Here is a 20,409-nt window from a genome sequence, read left to right as displayed (position 1 = left end):
TTTTCAGACATAATCGAATGTGGCCCCTTGAAAGCGCCTTCGCTACAGCATGTTTGTCTGTCTGTTAGGGTAGGCTACGCTACGTTTTTTTCAATGCCGACAAAAACCTTCTCTAGTCCAAATGTCCATTCATATCACCAAAGTCCATCACTAGGCAACCAGAACTGTCAATAAAATAATCTCGAGCTGCTGCGCGCAGCCTGCATGCCTGCTGCCTGAACGCAGACCACACTCTCCTAAAAACATATTTTAAAGTTAGTTAAATATGGTGACTTACCAAGACGTTTAGTAGAAATAAAACACATCTAGCTTCCATACCATAAAATACAACACAGCACGCACATCAATCAGCAACGTTTATTGTTGTCAGGGAAACAATACAAAACATTTTACGCCGGAGCAGAATTATGTCTGAAAAGGCACAGACCTGATGCTGCATTTCTTTTTTTGTCTGAAAAGTGATCAATTGTTGCTATGGACATGTTACTGTAGCTTTGTTGCATGTCTGTAAAGGGTTGAGGTAGATATAACTGTATTGCCTGGTCCTAGTGGTCATACATACGTAATGGGGCCATTATTCTGCATTGTAAATTGACGTGGAATTTTATGATTCTTTTTATGATTTTTTTTTTAAAGGCCGTTTTTAAACGTTAAGGAAAATTGTCCATTTGTCATATCCCTCATATTTACCACAGCATTCAGTCTGAACCCCAGAATAAGCTGGAGGAGGACAGCATTACACAGGTGAATAAAAGGTAGCAAAAACAGTAAACCACAACACTTTTTTAAAGGTGTTACCGCGTCATCCAATCAGGAGATGTGAAGGAAGAAGCATGGGGAAAATGGGTGAAGGTAGGGTGGGTTTATAAAATGGAGAGTTCCGAAGTTGAGGGACCATGGGGCATAAAAGGCATAGTGTGGAATAAGGGGTAACTAGAGGGATGGTTGGCCATGGAATAAACATAAAATAGGGCGCTGGTGTGCTTCTGCACCCCTATTTAGGTCGTTGTCACAAATATCCGGCCCAAGCCCAGTCATACTCCGGGTCTCAGCTTGTGTCCCTCGACGTCATTCCGTCTCAGTTGCAGCGTTCAAATCGTGGTCATCGTGTGTCTGTGAATCACCACTTTTAAAGACAGTGAGTAATCACAGCATTTTGTTGACAACATGGTGGTTTACACTATGTCTGTGTGTGAATGATGGAGGAATCTTAACCCAGCTGTAGGTCCATTTGAGTGTGTGTGGTCACTTAGGCCTTCACATCAACCAGTACTGGGACCATTGGAGACTAGGGATGCCTGCACATCAACCAGTACTGGGACCATTGGAGACTAGGGATGCCTGCACATCAACCAGTACTGGGACCATTGGAGACTAGGGATGCCTGCACATCAACCAGTACTGGGACCATTGGAGACTTGGGATGCTTGCACATCAACCAGTACTGGGACCATTGGAGACTTGGGATGCCTGAACATCAACCAGTACTGGGACCATTGGAGACTTGGGATGCTTGCACATCAACCAGTACTGGGACCATTGGAGACTTGGGATGCCTGAACATCAACCAGTACTGGGACCATTGGAGACTAGGGATGCCTGAACATCAACCAGTACTGGGACCATTGGAGACTAGGGATGCCTGAACATCAACCAGTACTGGGACCATTGGAGACTAGGGATGCCTGCACATCAACTAGTACTGGGACCATTGGAGGCTAGGGATGCCTGAACATCAACCAGTACTGGGACCATTGGAGACTAGGGATGCCTGCACATCAACCAGTACTGGGACCATTGGAGGCTAGGGATGCTTGCACATCAACCAGTACTGGGACCATTGGAGACTAGGGATGCCTGAACATCAACCAGTACTGGGACCATTGGAGACTAGGGATGCCTGAACATCAACCAGTACTGGGACCATTGGAGGCTAGGGATGCCTGCACATCAACCAGTACTGGGACCATTGGAGACTAGGGATGCCTGAACATCAACCAGTACTGGGACCATTGGAGACTAGGGATGCCTGAACATCAACCAGTACTGGGACCATTGGAGGCTAGGGATGCTTGCACATCAACCAGTACTGGGACCATTGGAGGCTAGGGATGCCTGCACATCAACCAGTACTGGGACCATTGGAGACTTGGGATGCCTGCACATCAACCAGTACTGGGACCATTGGAGACTTGGGATGCCTGCACATCAACCAGTACTGGGACCATTGGAGGCTAGGGATGCCTGCACATCAACCAGTACTGGGACCATTGGAGACTTGGGATGCCTGCACATCAACCAGTACTGGGACCATTGGAGGCTAGGGATGCCTGAACATCAACCAGTACTGGGACCATTGGAGACTAGGGATGCCTGCACATCAACCAGTACTGGGACCATTGGAGGCTAGGGATGCCTGAACATCAACCAGTACTGGGACCATTGGAGACTAGGGATGCCTGCACATCAACCAGTACTGGGACCATTGGAGGCTAGGGATGCTTGCACATCAACCAGTACTGGGACCATTGGAGACTAGGGATGCCTGAACATCAACCAGTACTGGGACCATTGGAGGCTAGGGATGCCTGAACATCAACCAGTACTGGGACCATTGGAGACTTGGGATGCCTGCACATCAACCAGTACTGGGACCATTGGAGGCTAGGGATGCCTGCACATCAACCAGTACTGGGACCATTGGAGGCTAGGGATGCCTGCACATCAACCAGTACTGGGACCATTGGAGACTTGGGATGCTTGCACATCAACCAGTACTGGGACCATTGGAGACTTGGGATGCTTGCACATCAACCAGTACTGGGACCATTGGAGACTTGGGATGCCTGAACATCAACCAGTACTGGGACCATTGGAGACTTGGGATGCTTGCACATCAACCAGTACTGGGACCATTGGAGACTTGGGATGTTTGCTTGAATGTCTTCGGGTCTGCATCTATAAAGGTCAAGTACAAAATGTAGGAAGTTAACAATCTGTGCCTTCGATTTAATTCAAAGTTTAACAAATGATAAACTAAGCAATACGATGCAACAAACTACTACACATATGACTGTACCACACAGGCCAGTACAATAGCCTACAGATGGAGAGGAACCTAACGCCTCAAACAGTACCAACCAATACTACTCACCCTACAAATGGGGCAGGTGTGGACCAGTGCTGCCATGGCATCAGTCAACAAGTTCAGCTTCGACTTGAGAGTGGAGCATGCGTTAGATAACGATTACCCCCAACCCCCCAATTGGTCATATTGACTTAAATCAGTGGTTCCCAACCCAGGGTCCGTGCCCCCCTTAGGGGGGCTGCCAGAGTTCACAGGGGGGGGCGAGATCTCATTTGAGGTCAAACATGCATAAAATGTTCCACTATAATTTAATTTTAAAATTAATACATTTTAAAATGTTACTAAAGATCATATGCTTATAATGCCAAGGCCAATCAAAAAAATAAGAATCATGTCAGAGAAACGTAAAAGCGGTAATTCCCCGGGAAAAGGTGTGCACGTCAATGACCTGCGCTCAATCAGTTTCAGCTAGCAGCTCGTTTTTCCTGCAGTCAGAGGATCACTATTTTATGAATAAAACATGTCTAAGAAACATAAAAGTGCTGATGACTCATCATCAAAAAAGAAAGTAAGGCTATATCTCAAAAGTTATCTTAACTTCGGTTTTATTGAAGGACAGGACTCGGCCAGAATGTGTCATTTGTGGCGAGAAGCTAGCTAATGGCAGCATGAAGCCAAGCAAAATGCAACGACACCAGGAAACAACATCAGGAGACTATTGGTGAAGGTCAGGATTTCTTTGAGCGGAAGAAGCAGTTGGCACTATCAAAAAGATCCACAGACATCAGAAAAGCATTTGAAAGAGCAGGCAGTGATTTACACAGAGCCACGGAGGCGTCATTTGAGTGTTCGCTATTATTTGCGAAGGCTAAAAAGCCGGCACAAAATTGGAGATCAGCTAATCAAACCCGCCAGCCTGAAAATTGTAGAGAGGCTGTGTGGCCCACAGGTGGTGGATAAAGTGAGAACCGTCCCACTCTGACAACACTGTCAAAGACAGAATTGATCGAATGGCTGGAGATTGTCAGAACCAGCTGCACGAGAAGCTTAGGAATGTTCCCTTTGCCATTCAGTTGGATGAAACAACAACAGTGTCAGATGAATCCGTGCTCATCGTTTATGTGCAATAAATTGACGGTGATGACTTGAAACAAGACATTCTTACGTCTACCAATCTAGCCACAACAACAACAACAGGTCATTCATTAAGGCTCGCCCTTCTAACGAGACTGTTTGCCCAGCTGTGTGAGGATGAAGCGCATCAAACACTGCTGTTACACACAGAGGTACGCTGGTTGTCATGTGGACAAGTGCTTGTGCGTTTTATGGAACTGCAGGAAAAAATAAAGGAATTCTTGCAAGATCACAATCGACCACTGTGCGGACAGCTGACTGATGCGTTTTGGATCAAAACGGCATACATAGCGGATACATTCACTCTCTACAATGAGACAAACATGCGGATGCAGGGTCCTGAATCAAACGGCATGCACTGCAAATACGCTTTCGACGCTTTTGTGCGGAAACTGGAGAACTGAATTTCCACTGCTGATGAAACAGTCTGGTGGCACTGTGCCTGCGTCTTTACGCACTGAGTTTACCAGGCACATGAACATGACAAATACTTATCAAAGGAATCGTGGGTGATGGACCCTTACATTTGCAGTCTCGAGGACGTGGAATACCTCGGCTGTGAAGATGAGCTTGCTGACCTTCAAGCCGATTCTCTGTCAAATAAATATTTCCAGGAGAACGGATACAAAAAGTTTGGGATTGTCAAAGGACACGCTGTTGCACCCAGACTGGCCTAACACGCAGCTACAAGGGTTATTCTACCATTCAGCATTACGTACCTGTCTGAGACGGCCTTCAGTGCGCTTGGAACAATAAAAACAAAAGGCCGTAACAGGCTCCATGTCCACCAGGACTTTAGGTTGGCTGTCACTAGCATCACACCTGACATCTCATCCCTGGTCAGAGGTATGCAGGCCCAAGGTGGCCATTTAGTTTTTTTTTAAGGAAGGAAAAAGTTATTGATTTGAACCTTACTGTTTTGTTATTGTTATTTTTATAACACATACATTATAGCTGTGTCAAAACCAGTGTTCACATTATGTGCATGTGTGTATGCAACAAACTGCCAAGTTTCAGTGAATTAGGTCCTGTGTAGCTCAGTTTGTAGAGCATGGCATTTGCAACGCCAGGGTTGTGGGTTCGATTCACACGGGGGGCCAGTATGAAAAAATGTATGCACTCATTAACTGTAAGTCGCTCTAATTTTTGCCAATAAAGATTTGGAATGAATCACATTATTTTGGTGTGTGTGTGTGGTGATGGTGGTGGGGGGCCTCAGCTTTTCTTAGATACAAGTAGGGGGGGGGCTCCAAGGAAAAAAGGTTGGGAACCACTGACTTAAATGATTGTACAGCTCCAGGTCTGAATGGCAGGAGTGTGTATAAGCTTTTGTTCCAGCCCATACCTGATTTACAAATCATAGCCTGTTGCCGTGATTCGGTATGTTGATTATTATGTCAGGTGTTTAGAGCTGGGCTGGGACAAAACCCTTCACACACTCCTGCTCTTCAGGACTTTCTGCAATGACTGAAACAGACCAAAGCAGGAGAATAGTGTTCCAGGTTGAAACGACTTACCTAGTTAAGAGATGATGAGACTCCGGCACACCCATTGGTTCTGGAATAGAGAAGGTGCAAATACGTCAATAACATGACATTAATTCTACCTCCAAAAACAAGCGTGTGAATACCAATTAATTTAAAGTCCACCATAGCAGGTATGACTAAATAAGGTTACATAACCTTCCCTACTAGCTATACTAATGATCTGCTGTCCAGAGGGTAACAGCAAACAGATCAATGTCTTCCCGCAGTAAAGTAAGCACACTGACTCGAGAGGATGCTAATCTCTCAAACCTCTCAAAAAGCCAGAGTAAAATAATACAGCTAGCTAGGGTAGCTACAAGTCGAGTAGTACTTGAAGTAGGCGACCCATCCCACCCACAGACACAAGCATTATCAAGAATGCATAGCCCTAGCTTCACCATCTAACCACCTAGCAACCTAGACTGTAGTTTCTATGAATTTGTCAAGCATTTAAATGGCTAGACAAGTAGACGGCTAATGTTGCCATCTAGCCAGGCTAATGTTGCTAACCATGAGCTAGCCAGCTACATAAGACATTTTCAATTTAAAACTTGCCCAGACAGTTCACAGAATTGTCAATTTAAAGAACTTTAGCCAATTTATGAATTACTAAATTTTGCTAACATTACATAGAGATTCTTACCTTTGCCTCAATTCGGCAGTCTCATCCAGATGTAAGTCGCTCTGGATAAGAGCGTCTGCTAAATGACGTAAATGTAATCGTCATGGACCTGGTGAGTGACGTGAAGCTTGATACAGGCATTTGCAGTGCTGTATAATAGCCACATTAGCAACTAATTAAGCATTTCATTTTTGGGGGGTAAATACAGGCAAATATATTGATAAACATTACCTTGTCCGAGAGAGATATACACTGTTATCAAAATGTCACGCCAGGTTAAGCCTACACGAAACACAGCCCCCTAAAATTCACAATGGATAAAATGAATGGTGGAAAACCGATTTTGGAATCATTTTCGTGTTTAACTGCTAGGTTTTATGACTCTTACTGTGGTAGACCATTTGCTCAGATTATTTTGGGGATGTCGCTTTCGCTTTAGTCAGTTTTTGTAGATGTTTCTTATGATTTCTTATTATGTATGGCCAATTGGGAGTCATTGAACATGTTTGGACTGCTGCCACCAAATGTCAGATTTAGCATTTTTTTTTTAAATGAAAATTGACACTAAATAGCATTGACGATGGTTAGTGTCTGTTTTGATTTTCCCTAGATCTTCTATTTGTGGAGATGATACTCACAACCTACCACCTAGCCCCCCTCCTTGTAACAACAGTTTACAGTAAACACGTCTTGAAATATAGGCTGAGCTGGCTTTAAAAAAAAAAAAATGTGTCGCAATGAATTTGCCTCAATAGAAAACCCCACCCGTTCAGCATAAATCAACTGGGGGCTGCAGGGAAAAGCTCTGAGTGGGCCTGAGTGAAATAATGCAAAATAGAGTACCAGTGTCATATCCAGTTAAATTGTGCTTGTGTCTGGGTGTGTGGATGTCTGTCTGTCAGGCCATGTATCTGGGTGTGTGGATGTCTGTCTGTCAGGCCATGTGTCTGGGTGTGTGGATGTTTTCCACAGAGCTGATTTACCTCTGTGAGAGGTGCTGCTAGGCAGATTAATTAGAGGCCACTAATGACACACTCTTTTGGCAGGTGGACAAGAAGCCTGCCGCAACACACCTCAGTGGTGTGAGTGTGTCTGAGTGAATGCTGCGACAAGTGTGTATCCTTTACCCAGGGTGAAGAGAATGGGAGGGGGGAGAGGGAGACTGAAGGAGAGGGAGACTGAAGGAGAGGGAGACTGAAGGAGAGGGAGACTGAAGGAGAGGGAGACTGAAGGAGAGGGAGACTGAAGGAGAGGGAGACTGAAGGAGAGGGAGACTGAAGGAGAGGGAGACTGAAGGAGAGGGAGACTGAAGGAGAGGGAGACTGAAGGAGAGGGAGACTGAAGGAGAGGGAGACTGAAGGAGAGGGAGACTGAAGGAGAGGAGGAGAGGGAGACTGGAAGAGAGGGAGACTGGAGGAGAAGGGAGACTGAATGAGAGGGAGACTGAATGAGAGGGAGACAATGAGAGGGGGGAGAGGGAGACTGAATGAGAGGGAGACTGAATGAGAGGGGGGAGAGGGAGACTGAATGAGAGGGAGACTGAATGAGAGGGGGGAGAGGGAGACTGAATGAGAGGGAGACTGAATGAGACTGAATGAGAGGGAGACTGAATGAGAGGGAGACTGAATGAGAGGGAGACTGAATGAGAGGGAGACTGAATGAGAGGGAGACTGAATGACAGGGAGACTGAATGAGAGGGAGACTGAATGAGAGGGGGAGAGGGAGACTGAATGAGAGGGAGACAATGAGAGAGACTGGGGACACAGAGACACAGTGATAGACCTATAGAGAGAGAGACTGGGGCGACAGTGACACAGTGATAGACCTATAGAGAGAGAGACTGGGGCGACAGTGACACAGTGATAGACCTATAGAGAGAGAGACTGGGCGACAAGACACAGTGATAGACCTATAGAGAGAGAGATCCAGTTCATAGAGAGAGAGCTGGGGCGACAGTGACACAGTGATAGACCTATAGAGAGAGAGACTGGGGCGACAGTGACACAGTGATAGACCTATAGAGAGAGAGACTGGGGCGACAGAGACACAGTGATAGACCTATAGAGAGAGAGACTGGGGCGACAGTGACACAGTGATAGACCTATAGAGAGAGAGACTGGGGCGACAGTGACACAGTGATAGACCTATAGAGAGAGAGACTGGGGCGACAGTGCCACAGTGATAGACCTATAGAGAGAGAGACTGGGGCGACAGTGACACAGTGATAGACCTATAGAGAGAGAGACTGGGGCGACAGAGACGTGGATTGAACATGACACAGGAGTCACTCCTCATCCTAACCACCGTCCTGATTGCTGCTGATGGAAGGAAGGCCATCAGCAGGCACACAATCATTCACTTACCCTCGGTGCACACACACACACACACACACACACACGCACACACACAATAAGCGTATACACACACTCCCTGTCTACTTGCTCTTCACGCATGCACACACACCCTTCACTCACAGATACACCCTTGACTGCCTGTAACAAGCTACACACTAAAGTCCTATCAGTCCCACATGCTTGTACAGTGTAATATTCCATTGACTAAAAGTTTTTGTGTTCTGAAAACCGTTATAAATCCGTCCCAGATGCCTTTTTGTACAGACAGCATTCTGATTTGTTCTGTTCTTGTTTAGCTCCGCAAGCATGGTCTGTGAATTGAGTATTACCCCAACTAACTGACACATCTTATTTGAATATCTGACTTTCCTCCTCTCTGAGATGGGATAGGGCTGTAATGTCTACAGTTCACACTCTGCTCTGTGGCATGTTGGGATTTCTCCCCATCTTTTGCATATTAAGAGTCCATGAACTCTGCCCTCGGGACCACGCCGATCCTTCATTTTCCTCCACCCACCAACACCTTTGCATGTCAGCCCACTTCCTCCGCTGCAACCCCAAATAAACCCCCCAAACAAAATGATCAAAGGCGACCAGATTAGGTGCTAAATGCTGGGATGTGCTTAGAGGGAAGCGTTGAAGTCTCCCTTGAGCTTTGATGCGAAAATGTCAAGTCTAGAATTAAGTCACATTTTCACTCTCTTCTCCGTCCCACCCCCTCTCGTCTCCGTCCCACCCCCTCTCGTCTCCGTCCCACCCCCTCTCGTCTCCGTCCCACCCCCTCTCGTCTCCGTCCCACCCCTCTCGTCTCCGTCCCACCCCCTCTCGTGTCCGTCCCACCCCCTCTCGTCTCCGTCCCACCCCCTCTCGTCTCCGTCCCCACCCCTCTCGTCTCCGTCCCCACCCCTCTCCTGTCCGTCCCACCCCCCTCTCATTAACAATAAACATTACTCACATGTATTCTTTGTGGGTTTGTGTAATCTGAGGGAAATATGTGTCTCTAATATGGTCGTACATTTGGCAGGAGGTTAGGAAGTGCAGCTCAGTTTCCACCTCATTTAGTGGGCAGTGTGCACATAGCCTGTTTTCTCTTGAGAGCCAGGTCTGCCTACGGCGGCCTCTCTCAGTAGCAAGGCTATGCTCACTGAGTCTGTACATAGTCAAAGCTTTCCTTAAGTTTGGGTCAGTCACAGTGGTCAGGTATTCTGCCACTGTGTACTCTCTGTTTAGGGAAAGGTAGCATTCCAATTAGCTGTTTTTTGGTTGATTCTTTCCAGTGTGTCAAATGGTTCTCTTATTTTTTTTCTCATAATTTGGTTGGGTCTAATTGTGTTGCGGTCCTGGGCCTCTGTAGGGACTGTTTGTGTTTGTGAACAGAGCCCCAGAACCAGCTGGCTGGCTAGGTTCATCTCTGTAGGTAATGGCTTTGTTATGGAAGGTTTGGGCATCACTTTCCTTTAGGTGGTTGTAGAATTTAACCAGTCTTATTATTTGGTGTTTTACGTTGTACACTTACTATGTTTTCCAGAATTCTGCATGCAGAGTTTTAATTGGGTGTTTGTCCCATTTTGTGAGTTCTTGGTTGGTGAGTGGACCCCAGACCTCACAACCATAAAAGGCAATGGGTTCTAGAACTGATTGGAGTATTTTTTTGCAAGATCCTAATTGGGATGTCAATTATTGTTTTTTGGGGGTTGTGGGGGCAATGTGCCTAGCAAAGGTTAGGAAAACGGATTAACTGAATGCTACGCCGGCAAGTAGGAACATTCCAGCTACAGATGAGTGAATGATAATACCCAAACTGTCACCTGGGAGACAGCATGTAGTAAGGCAGGAGCTTTGTTTGTGATACTATGGTAAACCGTAATGGAAAATATGCTGCTTTCAAAGCTGATTTGCCTCCAAAACTTTATTCATTCAGTAATCTGTCTCACGTCTCTCCCTTAGATTATCTATTACCTCAGCGAACTGACTCCGGCTGCCCTCATCTTGCCTCGTGAATGACGTCATTACTAGTTAAAGACAGCACACACTTTTATAAAAGTGACTTCTGTGCAAATGTTGATCAGTACAATAAAATAAGTCCAAAATGAAGGGAAACAGATTGTCATCTGTCACTCAATGCATGCACACTCCTATTGAATATGCATTAATCTGAATAGGTCTAAGCTACATCCTGATTTACCCAGTTTATCAATAGAGATTTACCATTCAAATAAATGATTACCGTTATGTAGTTAGATTGGTAAAACGTCCAATTGATTGTATTATTGTATAGTTGATTGATTAATGCATACATGGCTGTCTGAAAATTGGATGTGAAAAATGCAATGATATTGAACTCAAAATATACCCAACGATTGAACAGACCAGTATCTGAGTTTATCTGTCTGGATCAAGTTCCATTCTGTGACATTGGTTAATATGCCTTCTTTTTTGTTGAAGCGGTATCGTTTTGGTATTGTGATGGTATTGAGAATCGTGATACTAAACCTGGTATCGGTATCAAAGTCAAAATTCTGGTACCGTGACAACACTCGAAAGTATACAATCCTGCCTTTGTGGTGCGATGCCTAATATAAGCGCCAAATAGTGTTGTCTACCTGCAAGACCTCTGCTTGGTAGGGCTCCTATGTACAAGACGTGTTATTCAGAAAGTAGGAAGAGAGGGGATATCCTCTGGTGTGGTTTGAAGGTCATTTCTGCTGGGTTGAGTTTTCCAGTCAGCCAGTCATGCCTCTGAGAGAGATGTCTACAACGCATGGGGATAGGTTGTAATCATGTTCTCCAATCTGCAATGTAAATATGTTACAACAGACCACATACTCTCGTCTCCCCTGGAAAGAGGAACGGGCCAATATGTGAGCTATATCAGCCAATACTGTGAGCTGTGGCACAATAACCCAAGGTGTCTGAACGCTTGGTGGGAAATATGTCACCACTCAGTCGTTGTCTGAAGTAGACACATTTCCTGTTGCACTCCCTTCTTACTGTATTAAAAAGGGAGTGTTGCTCATTTACAATCCGCTAGTGACCAACACTCGATTCATATTCTTTGTGCTTGTCCCTGCTAAGCCCCCCAATACACTCCGAGACCCTTCGCCATGATCTAATTTCCGCTTCCTTTCCTATCCAGAGCTGCAGTTGAGGCAAACAAACATTTGCACATTGTATACTTCCTTAAAGCTGTTGGTGAAGCCTCGGTAACCTGCTCCCTGCCTCGGAGCCCAGGGGAGTCAGTCAACATCAGAGTGAAGAGCAGGGCGTCGGCAAGGAGTTTCTCTCAGTGCCCCCGGCCGGCCCCCTCCGCCTGCCGAGTTCCGATAACGCGGTAAACAAAGCCCCTTTAATGTCACTAAGCCTCCTTCCTGGGAGGCCCTCTGAAGTAGGGGCAGGGCGGATGGAGGTGGAAGGGGCGGCTGTGTGCGTGTCAATTCGCAGGGGTTTGAGTAAACTGAGATAAAAGTTGGGGGGGGAGAAACTGGCCGTGAAAGGTCCCAGTGTCTCTAATCTCCTAATGCCTTAAATGAGGAACGGGAATTGGCTGCTCAGAGAACGGGCCTCCGCTGAGAGAGGGAGCCGGCGGAGAGTTCTTGTCGAGTTTGCAAAATAAAGAAATTGTTTATGCATGCATTTCATTCAACAGATAAAGAACGAGACGCGGATGAGTTTGGGTCGGAACAGAGGTGGCGTGATAGGGGTTCATATCCTGAACAGAGGTGGCGGGAAAGGTGTTCATGTCCTGAACAGAGGTGGCGGGAAAGGGGTTCATATCCTGCATTTGTAATTTCAACAGTTAGTGCTGGTTATATTAAAGCACATTCTCTCCGATGAATCAGAATTGATGCTGATTATATGGTTGGTTAGCCAGCCTGGCTGTTGAAGCTGCTCATATTCACCATGTTGTAACTAGATGTGCATAGTCTATTTATAGTACTGCCCTGTGGCCATAGCTACCCGTTGACAGCCATGTTTGATTGTTGAAATGGAAGAATTGTAAAGACATGCACACAGACTCAAGACAAGCTGTCATTTTATAACGAGTCCTTGCATGCCACCAAACTTACTCCAGTTAAGTGACTCTTTCTACCAAGGTCTTCATATGTCGAGTTCCTGGCAGGTCCACCTCTCCTCTGAAAGCTCAAACATATTTGGCTTTGTATTGTTTTGTACATTCCAATGGCTTACGATTGGTGGTTATCCTTTTAACTGGCATCAGCCCCTCCGCTACAGGATAAAGACATGATCTAGTGTTTTCTGCAGGATAGAGATGATCTGGTCCACAGAGAACAATACGGGGTGATTAGAAAGGTTTGTTGCAACTTCGCATGGGGACAGTTCTTACTTCTGTTGAATTGCCAGTTTGAAATCCCCTGTTCATCAAAGCGTTACTTTTTCCTCTATTCTGTTGAATGCTTTGAGGCTGGTATTTCTGTCCCAGGCGTTTGATGTAGCCCTGCGTTGGCTGACATTTTGAGCCTCCTGGAGTTTTCCTGGAGTAGAGAGCGTGGTGACGGCTCAGCCAGACATCGCCAAACATGGCTGCCGCCCACTACCCTCTTAAAAATAGATATATCCCCCCAGCCCCTTCGCAACCCAATGTCCTTGAACCACTCCTATAACCACCCATATCACGTATGTCAAAGGCAGTGTATTTAAAGCCATTGGAAAAACTGTCTCAACTTTGGGAGAAGGAACAGTAGCATCCACTACCCCCCCCCCGCTGTCCTGCCCCTTCTGGAAGTAATTACTGTCTTGTTCCAGTATTCAAATGAGCAATTTCCCTACTTCCCTGCAAGCCCCTGCCCTGTCATGTACAATCAGCATCAACATATTCATGGACAGGGAGAATTCACTTCTCCTTCCTATCTGCCTGAGAGCAGTTGCACAGAGATAAATAATAAAATGATATGTCCGTATCAGTATAGGAAGTCCTTTCATAACCAAGACTCTCCTCAGATGCGGATTAGAGGTGCTAGTGTAGGTTTTCTCTGGCTGTATCTTGACATCAACATATAGCAGGGTAATTGGCTGGTAATTTATAGTATTCCACATAAGCATTAATTGTGCCACTGGCTAGGGTTGGATTAACACTGAGCATATCTGACCTTCTATAGCCATATATCCATGCTGACAGACGGTGTGAAGAATGATCTCATCTCAGAAAGACATTAGCTCCGGCCAGTTGCGCTATTTCCTTCTGTTATGACCGTGAGTAAGCTTGGGCACACTAGCTAGCTGTAAAGGTTCTGCTTCACCCAGAGACCTTGCCCTCTGAGCATGTGCTTGTGATGTCAGACTGCTGGCTGATGGAGGAAAGCCCATGGCTGAGCGTGGGAAGAGACTGTGCCTGGGAGCTGGGTCCTCTTTTCTTATCTGCTTCCACCGTGATGCAGACTGACAGTTTGCTCCTCCTCTGCCTTCGATCCTTGCCAGATGCGCTACTGGGTGACCAAAGACAGGACAGGAGGACACGTGCCCCCCCCATGCCTTGCCATCACACCACCCCCGCACCAATGTAGTGACCAGAGTTCACCAAACAGACGTTGGCCTAGCCTGCCCTCTTGTCTACCCGAGCTCCATAGTAACCGTAATGTCATGCACAGGGAAATGAAGGAAGGGCCTGTCTATGCAGAGGTTGGAAAAGTCATGGAACTCTTACTTCTCGGCTCGGCACTCTACATACGGTTAACATGCCCTGTTTACCATTCAACCACCAATTCTTCTGTTTTTAGTTTGCCGAAAAATGTGGGATTATTTCGACACATTGTTCCTTTATCCTCGTGGAAGCCAATTTTAAGTGGAGAGGATTACGGTAAATACGTTCCCTTTGGTACAAAACCACTCAGGAGTGAAAGGGCCTCCATAAGAAAAGTGTCAAGTAGATACTTCACCACTCCCAACATCCCCCATAATTCCCTATAGTTTCATTTCTATTTTCCTCTCAATAAATAATTAATTTTTTTCAGCTTGCTTTCTGGTGATCCCGATCTCAGTTTGGTGCCGTAATATTGGCTAGGCAGCAGGGTGCACTGCCGGGAACGCCAGGGACTCGTACCTGTGCACTTGAATTCCTTATGATTTTTCCTGGCCTAATATAAAAACAGCTTAATCTCACAATGTTCACCTATTGTCTGGAATCTGCTGTCATGGCAACAATGAGCCGATATCACGTTGAGCCCTGTGGTTTCCCATGGAATGAAAGCTGAGGGATCAACAAAATCAAACAAGTGTTTGAACATTCTATTATTCAGATTATAAGTATCACATGCATGGCCTAAAACTAACCTTTTGGTCCACCAGCCACTGTGGCAGGTAGATAATATCAAGCAAATCTGCCAGCCACTCAGAATTATTATTTTTTAGTGGCCAATACATGTATTCGCCATAATTACACCAAAAACCACAAACATTTTCACTGTTTTGTTTTTCCAGGTTTTGGGTTTCCCCGTTTTTTTTTTTTTTCTCAGCTTTCCCGTTCCCACTTTTTTTATTATTCATTTTATTTTTATTTTGGGTATTTTACCCGGTTTTTTCTCCCCAATTCCGTGGTATCCAATTGTATCTTGTCCCATCGCTGCAACCGTACGGACACAGGAGAGGCGAAGGTCAAGAGTCGTGCGTCCTCCGAAACACAACCCAACCGAGCCGCACTGCTTCTTGACACTGTGCCCACTTAACCCGGAAGCCAGCCACACCAATGTGTCGGAGGAAGCACCGTACACCTGGCGACCGTCAACGTGCACTGCACCCGGCCCACCACAGGAATCGCTTGTGCGCGATGGGACAAGAACATCCCTGCCGGCCAAACCCTCCCCCAACCTGGACGACACTGTGCCAATTGTGCGCTGCCCCATGGGTCTCCCGGTCGCGGCCGGCTGCGACAGCGCCTGGACTCTAACCAGGATCTCTAGTGGCACAGCTAGCATTGCGATGCAGTGCCTTAGACCACTGCACCACTCGGGAGGTCCCTCTCCCACTTTTCTAACAGAATGTTCAATTGTGTTTGCTTTTTCTAAGTGCTGAGACCCCTTTTGATTTCTGGGGGGAAAATATATTGGAGGGTATAGTTGCCCATTAAATTCAGTTGCGCACCTCAAGAGACGGGTGTTTGGCTAGCGGTGTTTCTGTGCTGCATGCACGATAGTAGAGTTTGCAAAACAAATCACCACAGGTTAATACAAATCACCGTGATCTCGTTCTGCCAGGTAAGCTTACTTTGCAGTTAACATTTTAATTCAGAAGGTTTTATGGGAAAGCCTTTAGAAATGACTGTTTCGGCAGCACCAACTGGCTACACAAAGTGGTAGACAAAGGCATTCCCATGCCGTAACGTCAGAAAGTTGCAAGAAATACAAATGACTGATGCATTCTTTAATATTCTTTACATGTGGGCTAAGGAATTGAAGAAAAAAACTGCTCCCAAATGCTGTGTGACCAACCGCCAACGTGGCTTGTGAAATATTTACATTTTAGTTATTTAGCAGACGACGAGCGACTTATAGTCGTGAGTGCGTACATTTTCGTACTAGTCCCCCGTGGGAATCAAACCCACAACCCTGGCGTTGCAAGCGCCATGCTCTACCAACTGAGACACACAGAACCCCCGTAGACATATTTTCTGCCAATGCCAAAATATATCTGCATTTGGAGGGTGGCGGGTATTCATTTTTAGGCCCTGATCACATGTGATTAAGATAAGAAGGCTATCACAGGACAATGATTCATAGTGTGCAAGTAGTTGTAGTTTCATTTTCATTGTGGCCTGATTATCTACACTGCGGTGTGAATGTGAAATACTCTTTCTACCTGTATAATAATCTATTCTTCCATCTCTCTGCAGTATAACTTTGTGGGCAGAATCCTGGGGCCTCGTGGACTCACCGCCAAGCAGCTGGAAGCAGAAACTGGATGCAAAATAATGGTGCGAGGCAAGAGCTCCATGAGAGACAGAAAGAAGGTGAGCTCATTGGTTTATTTGATATTTCTACCCCGCCCCTTTTTTCACTCAATTTTTCACCAAAACAAAAGGCTCCGATTTAAGACCCGCTTCTAATCGCCTCGTAGTAAAACGTCCATTTTGATTTCTTACTACGTGTGGAGAACTAAAAATGTTACTATAGCCTTACCAGATAACAGTGCAACATACAAACAACCTACTTAAAGTGTAAGAAACACATGACTCTAGGTTATGGAAAGGCTGCTCAGTGGAAAGTGGCCGGGGTAAGCTCGGGCCAGGTGATGGCTCTTTTCTTGGCTTGGCCGCGGTGCTGTGTTGATTTCTGAAAGGGCACAGACATCACGGTGGCGGCAGTCAAAGATGGCCGCCTGCATCATCATCTCAGAATCCCTGGATGTACGATGGCGACCCAACTAGAGGAAGGGTCAAACATAACATTGGACTGATCAATGAGAGCATATAGCTGATCTATCCACAGTGGAATCTGTCACTTTTCACTTTTCCTCATTATAGATAGTCATAGATATTTCAGAGATATTTTTAAAGCAAATGCCAGCCATTTCTGAGACACCTTTCAAAACATATGCAGGTGCTTTGACAATGCGACATCACATTATTTCGAAGCCAAACGTGCTCATTTTAGTCATTTAGCAGACGCCCTTATCCAGAGAGACTTACAGGAGCAATTAGGGTTAGGTGCCTTGCTCAAGGGCAGATCAACAGATTTTCCACCTAGTCAGGTTGGGTATTTGAACCAGCAACCTTTTTGTTACTGGCCCAACACTCTTAACCGCTAGGCTACCTGCGGTTCTCCCCCCACTCTTCCTCTCCCCCCTCAGTGTAGTTAATGTCAGGCAGCAGATATCCATTCCAGTTTATTTGCATAAGTAAGGTGGGGGAAATGTACTTTATCCCCTCCACAAGGGACCCCCTGCCTGCCTGGAGGCGTGGCTGCTTCCCTGGAAGAGAGGCAGCAACAGAAAGCAACAACGGTGGAGATTCCCACTGGAGCCTCAATCCTAGAAGCGCCGGTTTATAGCTCTAAGGGTGGATTCTCTCTTCTCTCTTTCTTTACTACCACCGTCATTCTTGGCTTCTTTTTTTGTATTTCTATTCATGTCCTTTTGGAGTCTGTTCATTATCACAGCACTGGTTAGGTTTTTTGCTTGTTCTGTCTTTTAGAATTCGATTAAGTGAGCGTTAGGTTTCATACACCTAATTTAGAAGCATGGCTCGCCCCAAAGATGGCTCCTCTCGGCTCATTTAATTTATCTCTGATTACTTTTATAATCTTAAGGCTTGATGACCCAGGGTATCTTATTTTCCTTCATTTGTCTCTCTATGGCCCTTAGACCTGTCCAACGCTCGCTGCAATTACAGGCCTATAAACGGTCCAGCAGTTTTAACTGCTTCTAATAAATATGAGTCTGGAAAAGACGAGGACGATGCTTTTAAGAGCATGTCATATAAAAAGGGGAATAACAAAAGATTCAAAATATAGATTGTGCCGCCTCGTTTAAGAGAGAATTTCGGAGGCAGAAATGTACAGGCTCACCCAGGGCTGGGGTAGGTGTGGAAGGCGGCGGGGGCGTTACTGCAGATAAGAATGGGTTCTCAATCAACTTACCTGGTCAAATAAGTCTTAATAAACAAATATGAATCAATGAAACCTCCCCCACCTCTCATTGTCACCCCCAGCACTGAAGCCAACAGTACCACTCAGGAGAGAGTTCCTACCACATAACCAGGGATCCCTTTGTCTCTCTTCCTCTCCTCGGTCAGTCAGTCTTTCGTTTCCGTTCAACCTTCCCAAGTTCTCTCACGTCACCCCCCTCCTCCGCACACTCCACTGGCTTCCAGTTGAAGCTCGCATCCGTTACAAGACCATGGTGCTTGCCTATGGAGCAGTGAGGGGAACGGCACCTCCGTACCTTCAGGCTCTGATCAGTCCCTACACCCAGGCGAGGGCATTGCGTTCATCCACCTCTGGCCTGCTGGCTCCCCTTCCTCTGCGGAAGCATAGTTCCCGCTCAGCCCAGTCAAAGCTGTTCGCTGCTCTGGCACCCCAATGGTGGAACAAGCTCCCTCACGACGCCAGGACAGCGGAGTCACTCACCACCTTCCGGAGACATTTGAAACCCCACCTCTTTAAGGAACACCTGGGATAGGATAAAGTAATCCTTCTACCCCCCCCCCCCCCAAAAAAAAGTATAATTGTAAAGTGGTTATCCCACTGGCTATAGGGTGAATGCACCAATTTGTAGTCGCTCTGGATAAGAGCGTCTGCTAAATGACTAAAATGTAAATGTAAATGTTTCCCCTCCCTGAACCTCCTGGTGTTCTCCCAGACTTCCCTGGAAACAGAGGGGTGGGGGGGGATAATGCAGTCTTTTTATTCAGGAGCCACTGTTTTCCGGCTCTCAATAATTCAGTTTGCAGCTCCCTCCAGGGGCTTGCCCAGCCCGCCAGTGGCTGGAGCAGTGGAGCGACAGGGAGAGGGGGAGTAGGAGGAGAGGAAGAGGGGGAGGTATGTGATAAATGGACTCCCCAGTATGGAGAACTAGGCAGACTGGGGATTTGACGTGAGACAAATGGAGTCGTGGCTGCAGGGGACGGGAGCCCCAAGGACGCCGCTGGGCTGTTGGTGGCAGGTGGTCTCTGTGGCTTATAGAGCTGTGGCTTATTCAAGGAACTTCTGTTCTGGTGGATGCCTGTGTCACATGTACTGTGTGTAACCTTGAATGGGAGGTGTCTAATGGCATACATAGACTCTTTGGCTATACACATACAGTGAGGGGGGAAAAGTATTTGATCCCCTGCTGATGTTGTACGTTTGCCCACTGACAAAGACATGATCAGTCTATAATTTTAATGGTAGGTTTATTTGAACAGTGAGAGACAGAATAACAACAAAAAAATCCAGAAAAACGCATGTCAAAAATGTTATAAATTGATTTGCATTTTAATGAGGGAAATAAGTATTTGACCCCTCTGCAAAACATGACTTAGTACTTGGTGGCAAAACCCTTGTTGGCAATCACAGAGGTCAGACGTTTCTTGTATTTGGCCACCAGGTTTGCACACATCTCAGGAGGGATTTTGTTCCACTCCTCTTTGCAGATCTTCTCCAAGTCATTAAGGTTTCGAGGCTGACGTTTGGCAACTCGAACCTTCAGCTCCCTCCACAGATTTTCAATGGGATTAAGGTCTGGAGACTGGCTAGGCCACTCCAGGACCTTAATGTGCTTCTTCTTGAGCCACTCCTTTGTTGCCTTGGCCGTGTGTTTTGGGTCATTGTCATGCTGGAATACCAATCCACGACCCATTTTCAATGCCCTGGCTGAGGGAAGGAGGTTCTCACCCAAGATTTGACGGCACATGGCCCCGTCCATCGTTCCTTTGATGCGGTGAAGTTGTCCTGTCCCCTTAGCAGAAAAACACCCCCAAAGCAAAATGTTTGACGGTGGGGATGGTGTTCTTGGGTTCATAGGCAGCATTCCTCCTCCTCCAAACACGGCGAGTTGAGTTGATGCCAAAGAGCTTGATTTTGGTCTCATCTGACCACAACACTTTCATTCAGATGTTTATTGGCAAACTTCAGACGGCCCTGTATATGTGCTTTCTTGAGCAGGGGGACCTTGCGGGCGCTGCAGGATTTCAGTCCTTCACGGCGTAGTGTGTTACCAATTGTTTTCTTGGTGACTATGGTCCCAGCTGCCTTAAGA

General features: G+C 46.3%; 1 protein-coding gene across 4 annotated transcripts in view; it reads left to right on the top strand.

Annotated features, from left to right (window-relative positions):
* Window positions 1–20,409, top strand: part of qkia (QKI, KH domain containing, RNA binding a) — a 108,529-nt gene that overhangs the window by 42,289 nt on the left and 45,831 nt on the right. For all 4 annotated transcript variants that reach the window (XM_041847147.2, XM_041847144.2, XM_041847145.2 and 1 more), the window contains exon 3: window positions 16,568–16,684. In XM_041847147.2, the coding sequence (XP_041703081.1) occupies window positions 16,568–16,684 (117 nt within the window). The remainder of the gene's footprint in view (window positions 1–16,567; window positions 16,685–20,409) is intronic.

Source organism: Coregonus clupeaformis, unplaced genomic scaffold, assembly GCF_020615455.1.
Source record: "Coregonus clupeaformis isolate EN_2021a unplaced genomic scaffold, ASM2061545v1 scaf0007, whole genome shotgun sequence".
NCBI lineage: Eukaryota > Metazoa > Chordata > Actinopteri > Salmoniformes > Salmonidae > Coregonus > Coregonus clupeaformis.
The sequence above is the reverse complement of the archived record's forward strand: the minus strand, read 5'-3'. Positions and strand labels throughout refer to the sequence as shown.